We start from the raw sequence: 10976 nt of genomic DNA on the forward strand, positions 1-10976 counted from the left end.
GTGTGGTCATACCAAATAATTAATGTTATATGAGATTTGAATTTAATTATTGTTAATAATAAGATTTAGTTAGTAAAATAAGGCATAAATGATATTATTAATAATTATTGATTTCTGAAATGGTATGCTTTTTTAAGTATAGTAGTAATATATTTTGACAGCTTGACAGTTAAGTGAATGTGAAAAGAAACGTTTTGTAACCTCAAAGTTTCATGCTCGTTGTGTGTTTGTTATGATTATCTCAAATTTTAAATATAAACTATAATTTATTATTTAACTAGAATTATTAACTATAATTTTTAACAAAAATGGCAGATAACGAAGAATATTTTCCGAGAGGAGGTAAAAAACCTACCACAACATATTTTAAACAGAGTGGAAATGTAAGTAACTATACAAATACCATAATGCTTATTGTTAATAAAATTTAAATTAACCCTTATTTTTCTTAGTTCTTAGGCGCCGCTGAGAAAGGAGAAAAAAAGAAAAAGAATTTGAAGAAGAAATCTGAAAATGATGACGGATATTTATCTGATGATGTTCAAACAGAAGTTGACCAATCATATAAAAATTGTTCAATTTGGCTGAACTATAAGGTTAACTTAATAAATAATTATGAAATATACAATTTTTTTACATTCGTTTGTTTTGTTACTTAATTAATTGTTTAAAAAAATTTAGGTGGTAAAAGAAGGCCTTCTACTGTTAGGAAGGGTTAGACAAGTTACGGAAACTAAGATATACATAGCACTACCATGTAGAATGAGTGGTGCAGTTATGGCTTGTCATATAAGTGAAGCTTATAATAAAACACTAGAAGCATATGTGAATGACCAGGTAATATTATAAAAATCTTTTTCATTAATGTTTCACATTATATTAGGCTTTATAAAATTCTTTTCTCAACTATCAAATATGCAGTGCATGTATCTTTTAATTTCATATACTATTTAAAGAAACATTTCCTTAATGTTTAATATATTTAATTTACATAAACTGAACCATTAATATTTGAGTATGTCGCCTTTTGCAGATAGATCAAGTCTGTGAGCTACCACAGATGTTCAGACCTGGACAATATGTGGCTGTTAAAGTGCTAGAAGTGGCAGAAAAAAATCTAATGTTGACTATGATGCCACAACACATAAATGGAAGTAGAATACTTAGTGACTTACATAAAGGTTAGTATAATATATAAAATTATCAATAATTATAATTTTTGACTTGGATATTTGTACATAATCACTTGGAGTCAAATATTATTTTTCATTTATATGCCCTGGCAAGAAAAAGTTTTAATTCCACCACTAAAAAAACAATATCTGGAATTTTGGGATGGATAAAGGAATGAATAAAGTATATTTGCTCTAAGTTGAAAAAAAATAGTTATACTTTTGTCCTAGTGCCTTCAAGGACACATTTTGGGACCCAATAAATGCCTTTTCTGAGTAAGCATGTAAAACTGTAAACATCATGATTACCATATTTATATGTAGGTATAAATATTCTTCTAAGTTAAAATTAAACCCACTATCATTATATTCAGTACATCTGATCATACTCTAATAAGCCGCAATACTCTGGTATTGCTTTAAAGAAAAAAATATGATATAGATATTTTACAAAAAAAATATCTTTTCCTCTGGGATAAGATTATATTTTATTTAATTTCATTTCGTAATTCTCTGCACGAACTATGCTAATGACACATTTCCGACAATTTCCGGAGTATTTCTAACAAAATTTTATATTATCAATAGGAGCTCTTCTTCAAGCTGCGGTATCATCGGTTGAAGATCATGGCTATGTAATGGATATTGGTATACCAAACACTAGGGCCTTCTTGCCTAAAGGAGCTGCCAATCCTGATATTGAATTACGTAAGCGTTTAAAATGATTTGATTTTTTTTTAATGTTATTTTTTTATTTATTCAAACACTAATAATTAATAGTAAGTAAATATAAGAAACATATTACATGGTTTCTTATGTGTGTGATGTGTGACTTAAAATCTGCATTGAAAATGTTTTATAATGAATTTAAATGTGTTTAATATTTTATGTTATTATATCCACACAATTAGGTAAAAATTACCTAAAAATCTACACAACACATAATTTTTATGTATATATATATACATTTATATAGTTTTTCTTACTTTTTAGATGTCGGCATGTTAACATGGGCTACTATAAAATCAAATCCTTCAATCGACACAAGTGTTATAAAGCTCAGTACTACATTAACAGATTTACGGAGTGGCATACAAAAACGTAAAACTAACATTATGTTTCCCGGCACTTCCTTGGATTTTACTGTAGACAAGGTAATCCTTGTGAGGTTATTTTTATGTATAATTTAAGCATTGATTTGGTTACTCAAAATCAGGTAGAAAAAAATTAAATTAAAAAACATCCTCTTACCAAATAACTATTATATGTAATTTTTTTCAATTCTGTTCTTCCTTTTTCTTCTTCTTCTTTTTTAATTCTCTTGTTTATTAATTAATATCAATTAAAAATTATAATATTAGTTTGTTTGTTTATATTTTTATTTTTTGTTTAGCCTTTAGACAATGGTATCGAAGGATACATATTGGATAACTCGACAGCGTACATACAGAGGCATCAAGCTGACACTGTGAAGGGAAAGAAACCAACACTTGGACAAAGGGTAGGTTTGACGTATACTATAGTATATTACAGACGTTTCTTATATAGAGATAAATTTAAAAGAAGAGATTCCCTCCACATTTGATTGTGAAGACTCTATTCTTAATTTTTTTTCTGCTTCAAGCTATAAGCGGCAATGAAAATATTTCACTTTCCCAAGTTCTACAGTTATAGGTTTGATTCCGCACAACCGTCACGTCTACAGTCATAGGCTGTGCCATTGCGATACGACAAGCCTTTATAAAAAGCATGTGTCTATAACAAATTTTAATATTATTTTTATTTTTCAGATAAGAGCAAGATTATTGTATGTAGTACCACCAAAAAATACACCATATTTAACTATGAAAGATATTTTCCAGTCCTCTTATCCAGATTTAAATATTGAGCAGAAGTTTAAAGATGGCGATATTATTGATGATGCTAAGGTAAATTGAAATATGTACATTATAACTCTTAAATAATATAATAAGAATAATCAGTTATAAGTAATTATTGGAATTAAATTTGTTATATGAAATATTTATTTTAATTTTATCCCAAAATTTGATTTTAAAATAAATTTCAAAATTTTAATTAAACTCTAAATTGACTAGATTTTTTATTAAATTTTTAAATATTTTTTAATTTATTATTATTTCCATTTATAGGTGCTAAAAATAACAGGAAGGTCAGTACATTTGAAACTAGGTGAAGGCAGTATAGGTATATTAAGTCTCCGAAGGGTAGCAATACATGAAGAGCTCTCTGATGAACAAGTATTGGCAAAATCCTATCCTCTTGGCAAGTATAAATTGATCTTTATATTAATATAAGAATTGTCTATTTTACCTTATCCGTGGAAAAATATAAAAATGTACAATTGAGATGGTTATGAATAAACTATCAAAAATGTGACTTCCTCAATTTTTACTTTTAGCTATGATATTACGTCATATGGTCTTATAAACATATTTATTAAAAAATATCAGATATACAGAGTTTTTTTTGCTTCACATAGCAAGGTAGACACCTCTTTCTGTTACCTCGAACCTGGTGTTAAACACTGCATAATTTGACATATTTTCAATACACTCACATTCCAGAAAAAAACCGTGAAACTAGGCAAATATTTAAATCATTAACAATAATATTAAATATATCTGATAAAATTACAGGCAGTACACATAAAGTACGAATATTGTGTTACAATCTAAGTGACTACATATACTCAGTGAGCGATGATCCCGCTACCCTCAATGAAAAATACTTTAACTTATCACAACTGAGTGTAGGGGACATAGTGGAAGGAACAATCAGTGTGGTCGCTGATAACTACTTGAGAGTTAGTGTGGGAAGAGTTAGCGGTGAGTGGGTTTGATTCGAAAAATATTTTTTTATTAAATTACTGAAAGATATATCTAAAGATCATAAATCTCTATTCTATCTGTTTAATATGTTATAGATTCAAATGCCCATCAAAAAATATGTTTATATTTAATTTACCTATAATGCGTTTTAACTTATGCCCATATTTATAAATCGTTTTTAACACTAAGACCGATCTTGAAATGCTGTTTTCATCCATAGGGTATTTATCTATATAGTTATTTATAAATATGGGCCTTACTGGGATTCAACATAAAAAGTGAGTGATCGAGTGAGTCTATTGCATTAATGCCATATTCCTTTTAAAAGAGACTTAGAATGCAGTGACTTGTAATAGGTTCTGGGGTGGTATCCAAGAGGTGGAAGTTCGCATCACACTGTAAATTATTAATATGTTTTCTAAAATATTTTTCTCTCTTTAGCGAGGATTACAAAATGTTACGATGACTAGGCTCCCTCGAGTTCTAGTAACTCGAGGGAGCGAGGGATAAATGACTGAAAACATTAATATTAATAAATGTTGTTTTATTGTTTTTCAGGTTACGTACCACAGTCACATATGACTGATACAGGAGTATTCATTGACCCCAAAAAAGCGAGCAATTTTAAATTACCTAAGAAGAAGTTTAAGGTAATAAAATGTAATATAAAAAATGTAAGCTAGTAAATATTCAGTTCAACAACTGATGAATTGAATTTAGAAGTGCTATTTACGAAAAATTTTTACAAAAAATAATAAACTTTAGAATCAGCTTCACGCTGTATACATCGCACAAACCCTGCTGTACGAGGTATACAGTAACAGGCAAAAGGAACCTAGTGTTAAGACACTCCATTTTTTTAAATATTTTTTTAAAAAAATAGTAATCTTAATGGAAATAGAGTATAATAACCCTGGGAAAGAGGAAAAAAAATCTAGGAAAGATTCCCTTTGCTTATCCTGCTGTGTGCGGGACAGCGTGAAATTAAAAAAAGAAAGAAAAATACAAATCTAACCCCAAATCCATTTTTTTAGATAGGACAAGAAGTAAAATCGCGTGTTCTAGCCGTGAACCTCACTAAGCAGCAGTTGACCCTGACTTTGAAACCCACTCTCCTGGATGAGAAGGTTGAACCGCTCAAGAGTTATGATGAAGCTGAAGTCGGAAAAGTCTATACGGGGGTTGTAGCAGTAGGTGTATTAATTAAAAAAATGTATTAAAAATGAATAGTTTCACCTTTTTAAGCATTCCTTACCTCAAAAGGTAAAAATAGAACCCTTATAAGGGTCATTTTGTTGTCCGTCTCTCAAGACCATTTATTTCGAGATCACGTGGAGGTATCAAACTGAAATTAATATTAAATATTCAGGTTTACGATATTTGAAGCACGAAAAACAAGCTAGTCAACGCAATTAAAAGATACGAGCATTCAAGCGTCGATTTTGGAATTTTGGAGGCATTGCGTGTTGAGTGGTGAAACTGAACACCGCGCTTTGCCTTCTTACCAGAACGTAGACATGAAAATATGATATATTTTATTTCCTCGAGTAGTAATCGAACCCATAACTTGTCGCATTTATTGTCGTCACATGTATCAATGTGCTACGACGCCCTATTTATCCCTAGCTGCGATGTATATATCCTTAATAAACAACGTTTGTAAATTTAAACATCATTTGTGTAATTTATACTTTTTTATTTACAGCACATTCGCGACTATCTCATAGTATCATTCTTCAACAATGTAACCGCGTTCGTGCCTCGCAAGTTCGTTACCAATGAGCCATTAGAGACACTCACTCATGCCTTCCACCAAGGACAAATAGTAAGTATTTTTAGCGAGACTTACATACAGCGTAAAGCTGTACGTAAGTCTCGTTCTACCTCGTCTATCTCGTTCACTTATAGAGGCCAGTCGTGGCACAGGGGCACATAGCGTGCTGCAAAATAGACTGGTTGTGGGTTCGATTCCCACTCGAGGAAAGGAAATATTTATTCGAGGTTCCCTCTGCCTACCCAGCTGTGTGCGTGATACAGCGTGAAGCTGTATGTTAAAACAAATACTTTTAATTAATAAAATAGTTAATATCAATATCTACCGATGTTATTATTATATTGTGTGAAAAGGGCACGTCTAAATTTTATGAATTTGTTACTTTACATATAACTCTTATTATGCAGGTCAAATGTACTGTAATGTCAGTAAACGTTGAAACCAAAAAGATGTCCGGCAGTCTCACTAATAAGCCATTCATTCCAAACGTAAGTTTCAACAAATACATATTTGATTTTGTAATAAATTTTAAAGATAAGAAGATAATAAGATATAACACTGTTACAGGATAAAAAGAAACAACCTATTAAAAGAAACGGCAAAGAAAAAGAATTAGAACCTCCTCCGAAGAAACAAAGAAAACAAGAAAAAGTAGAGAAAAAGAATAACAAAGATAATAAGACAGATAAAGAAACTAAAATGGACGTAGATGAACCAGAACCAAGCAAAGATAACAAGAAACAAAAGAAAAACAAAAGGAAAACATCTGAAAACGAAGAGATCGAAGTAGAGAAAGACAGCGAAGCTAAAGAAAATATAGAGGAAGCGCATCCTCAAAAGCTAAAAAAGAAAAAGAAAAATGCAAATGATCAAACTGAAATGGATATTGATGAATCAAAACTTATTGAAAATAACAAAAAACAAAAGAAAAATAAGGAGAATTTATTTAAAATTGTAGACACTGAAGTTGTAGAAGAATCTAGTAAAAAGCAAAAAAAGAAAAAAGATAAGAAAAAGAAACAAAACAATTCAATTGAAGGTGATATTGAAGATGATGATGAACCAAATGATTTGAAGGTAAATAAAAAGAAAAATATATTAAACCAAAGTGAAGAACAGAAAATAAAGGAAATGTCAGAAGATAGTGACGCCATCGAAACCGATATTTACGAAGACAGTGACCAAATATTAACACCTCAAGATTTAAATTTAATTGACTTACGTGATTGTATCACAGCAAAAAATTATAAAAAGAGAGTTGTGTCACTGCTCAAAGCTATCAAAGCAAAGGCAAGCAGAATAAAACGAATAGAGAATAAAATAGAAGTGATAGAAAAAAAAGGATTGGATGCGAAAAACAAGAAATATCACACAGCTATGAATATGGAGAAGTTACTAATTGAAGAAAGAATAAAGAAACTAATGGAGACGCTAACAATTGTACAAAATAAAATAAAAGAATTTGATGTAGAATCAAGCAAAGATGCGAAAACGAAAAAAGATTTAGTAGTATCCAAGAGCATTATTGAAAAATTGGATCCAAGTACGAAACAAAAAGAAAAAAGTAAAAAGAAAGATAAAAATAAAAAAATCATCAATGAAGATGACAATAAAGAAGAAATGGAAGAACTACAAAAAATAAAGAATGTGAAAATTGTGGATATTTTGAAGCCAGTTATCGAAATACCAAGTGTTAAGGACTTTTGGAGCTTAAATGAAGAAACTTTGGATAGTAATACGAAGGATGAGGAATCAAGCAGTAGTGAGGAGGAGGTAATTTTTGCAACAAAATATTTTTTTCAATATTAAATCCAACGTCCATTGCCTTTTTGAAATTAATAACCAGGCCTCCGGTTTTATTGGTGCTCCTCTGGTAGTCAACTACCAATGGCTGGAGATAGCTCCAGCCATTGGTAGTCGACTACCAATGGCTGGAGAACGGGTGCCATAAGATTTTACTATTTATATTAATGTTGATCGCCATTTATCCGATCGAAAAATAGTTATAGCATCAATTTTGTAACAAACAATACTGCATACAAATTTTTATCCATTAATGTTGCAAATTTATCTTCATGAAAACGAATTTTATTTTAGTTAAATTAATTTTATTTGATTATATTCTATTAAGTAGATATAAGTAGTTATTCACTTCTATTCACGGTTCTTTTTTAGAAAATTATATATTTTTTAAAATAATACAGAAATTAATCCTGAAGTGTTAAATATCTGTATTTTAAGGCAGACATAGATTTACATTGTTTAATTATTATTTATTGACTTAAAAATTTACTATATACAGGCTGAAGAAAAACCAAAAAAGAAGCGAAAAAAGCTAACCGTAGCAGAGAAAGCAGCGAAAGCGAGAGAAGAAGAAAAGAGAATAAGGGCCTTAGAGAAGAGGGCGATTGAGAGCGAGAGCGCCCCTCGCTCCACCGATCAGTTCGAGAGGGCATTGCTCTCAGAGCCAAATTGTAGTGAATTGTGGATCGCATATATGGCTTTTTATTTGCAAGTGAGTTTTTTTATTTGCTTTTAAGAATTATCGATTTATTATCTTTATATAATAATAGTTTCTTTTGTAATATTGAAAAAGAAATATTGTTTGAACTAATTCACTCTATGAAGTATTTTAATTATATACCAAAGGGTTTTCAATTGAAATTTAGATATATATTTTGTAGAATTTTTACTTTGTCTAACACATGTTTGCATCAGAAGCATTAATTATTTTTTATGGCTATACAAAAAATATATGAATGAATTAATAAATGATTTTTTATCTAATAGGCAACTGAAATAGAAAAAGCAAGAGCTGTAGGGCGCAAAGCTCTAAACACAATAAACTTTAGGGAGGAAGCTGAGAAACTGAACGTTTGGCTCGCGCTACTCAATTTGGAACATAGGTTTGGTACCAAGGTTCGATTCATTTTTTAATATTTTTATGCGTTAAAAATATTAATATATGTATAAACACGCTATACTATTTATGAAGTAATTAATAGTTTATTAAGTCATAAAAACATTTGTACGTCCAAATATTTAATTAATTAATCTGTTGTTTTGCACATAATTTTTCATTGAAAATGAAACAAGTAAGTAAATACACATTTTCAACAGGAAACCCAACAAAAAACCTTAGAAGACGCACTCCAAATGAACGATACATACCAGATCCACTCCAAACTCCTGGATATACTGATGGACACCAGCCAGCACCAGGAGCTGGTGACCCTCGTTGACCTAATGATGAGAAAGTACAGGAGGCAGTTGGAGGTATAGCTGTTTTTCTTATTAGTAATTACATTTATACATATATATGCTTTATTGTTCTTAAACTTAAACGCGACGGTTGTGGGTTTCATGGCCCGGTAGGCCTTGTCCCCCTAGAATACATGTGTATTAATTTTAAGGACTAAATGTATTTATGTCAATTTTTTTACATTATGTTAATACTTTATATGTATGCAGATGTACATCAGATGTGGAGAAATGTGCTACAAGGCAGAATTAGTCGACAAAGCGAGATATGTGATGCAGAAGGGTATTGGGGTCTTGGAGAAGAAAGAACGTGAGTATTTTCTTATTTTTCTAAAACTTAACGCTGTAATCTGCATATAGCAGGCACAGAGAGCTTAGGTTACCAGAGCGAAAAAATGAAAATATTAAATATTTCGTTTTCGTGAGTGGGAGGGAAACCCATACCACGCCATACCGGCCTCAAACACGTGTTTTATGTTATGATTTTTTTTAATTTCATATTGTTCTTTAAATTGGTATCATCTAAGTTATATATTTATCATCCGAGTGGCTATAAAACTTCATACTTTACCTTCCGCATAGAGATTTCGTAATAAATAAAATATAAACGTTATTTTAACTTCATGCTGTATCGCCTGGAACCCTGGAACCTGGAACCTCCACGCACCGCCCTATTTTTGGGATACTGCATCTCGACTGGCGGAACTCAACGCCGCAATATTATTGTGTACTACTATTATTTCATATAACATTATTTCTAAATATACATTCCAGATGTAACTCTCCTAGTCCGTTTCGCTCAACTCGAGCGATCTCATGGCGACCGTGAACGGGCTGAAGCGCTATTTGAACAAGTGATCGCTATTTACCCACAACGGGTGGACGTGTGTTGCGCCTATGTGGACATGTTGCTCAGCGGGAGAGACGTAGAGAGGGTTAGGTGAGTAGAGTAGAGAGTGTAGGGGATTTTGGGCGTTAGTTGGGTGTAGGGGGTTTTAAAGTTTCGAGAGCTATATGGATTTGGCGTCGCTTGGGGACCATAGTCTTGCAGCGGGTGGATGTTGCTTAGTGGGATAGACGTCGAAAGGTCTAGCTAGAGGGTTATTTGAACAATTAATCGTTAAATAGTGGCAAGTTGGAAGATTTCTAATCTTCCAACTTGTCACTATTTAACGATTAATTGTAATATTTTGGTAATATTACAATTCGGAAATAAATATAAAAGGCTTATTAAGTATTCATAAAAATAATATTTGAAAAAAGTACGCCGAGTGCGATCGGCTACGGGATGGATGTGAATTTAAATTCTAATCAAGTTTTTTTTTATAATTCAGAAACATAGGAATTCACGTAGGAAAACATTATATCTTTTTTGAGGTTTAAGTACAATAAATATGATTTTTTAATATGCAACTTTCTTATATTAATAAAAAAAATTGTAGCCGCGTTAAAAGTAATACTTACTTGCTAGAAATTTAATGCCTACCTACAAACAAAGCGGCATCAAAAATATCTTTTAAATATATTTTTTTATTTCCAGACAAGTAATGGAACGTATGACGTCACAGAAGTTACCAGCGAGGAAAATGAAGATTTTATACAAGAAATGGATCGAAGCAGAGGAGAAAATAGGGGACCAGGAACAAGCTGAGACGATACGACAACGTGCGCTTGAATTTATAGATAAAGCACAATTTTAAATAATAAATAAATTATTTTAATTATTATCTTGGTGTTTCTTTTTATATTGAAAAGAATATAGGTATTGGGGTGTTTAATAACGCATTGCATAAGATTTTATCTATGTAATTGAAAACTAAAGATTACGAATGCTCTTTTTCGAGTAAACTATTCTTTTCTACATGGTTTTTTTACTAACTTTATTTAGTAAAAATATCACTTGAGTGCTACATAACGCTT

General features: G+C 31.0%; 1 protein-coding gene across 1 annotated transcript; it reads left to right on the plus strand.

Annotated features, from left to right (window-relative positions):
- The first annotated feature begins 178 nt into the window (after positions 1 to 178).
- Positions 179 to 10783, plus strand: Rrp5 (Ribosomal RNA Processing 5). The gene is made up of 21 exons (XM_085189299.1): positions 179 to 383; positions 453 to 596; positions 682 to 837; positions 1034 to 1181; positions 1761 to 1880; positions 2166 to 2326; positions 2566 to 2673; positions 2963 to 3100; positions 3323 to 3459; positions 3834 to 4018; positions 4580 to 4671; positions 5056 to 5211; positions 5727 to 5846; positions 6203 to 6283; positions 6363 to 7568; positions 8098 to 8310; positions 8586 to 8714; positions 8916 to 9071; positions 9267 to 9366; positions 9831 to 9996; positions 10597 to 10783. The coding sequence occupies exons 1-21, from the start codon at positions 309 to 311 to the stop codon at positions 10754 to 10756; spliced, it is 3951 nt and encodes a 1316-aa protein (XP_085045425.1). The 5' UTR covers positions 179 to 308; the 3' UTR covers positions 10757 to 10783.
- Positions 10784 to 10976: the final 193 nt, after the last annotated feature.

This window comes from Heliconius melpomene, chromosome 8, assembly GCF_056956725.1.
Source record: "Heliconius melpomene rosina isolate 202511_hmr_F chromosome 8, ASM5695672v1, whole genome shotgun sequence".
NCBI classification, from domain to species: Eukaryota; Metazoa; Arthropoda; class Insecta; order Lepidoptera; family Nymphalidae; genus Heliconius; species Heliconius melpomene.

Coding starts and splice junctions, on each gene's coding strand:
- Rrp5 (XM_085189299.1), top strand. CDS start 309: ATGGCAGATAACGAAGAATATTTTCCGAGAGGAGGTAAAAAACCTACC. Junction 2,327..2,565: donor TGGATTTTACTGTAGACAAG/GTAATCCTTGTG, acceptor TTTTTTGTTTAG/CCTTTAGACAATGGTATCGA. Junction 3,101..3,322: donor ATATTATTGATGATGCTAAG/GTAAATTGAAAT, acceptor TTCCATTTATAG/GTGCTAAAAATAACAGGAAG.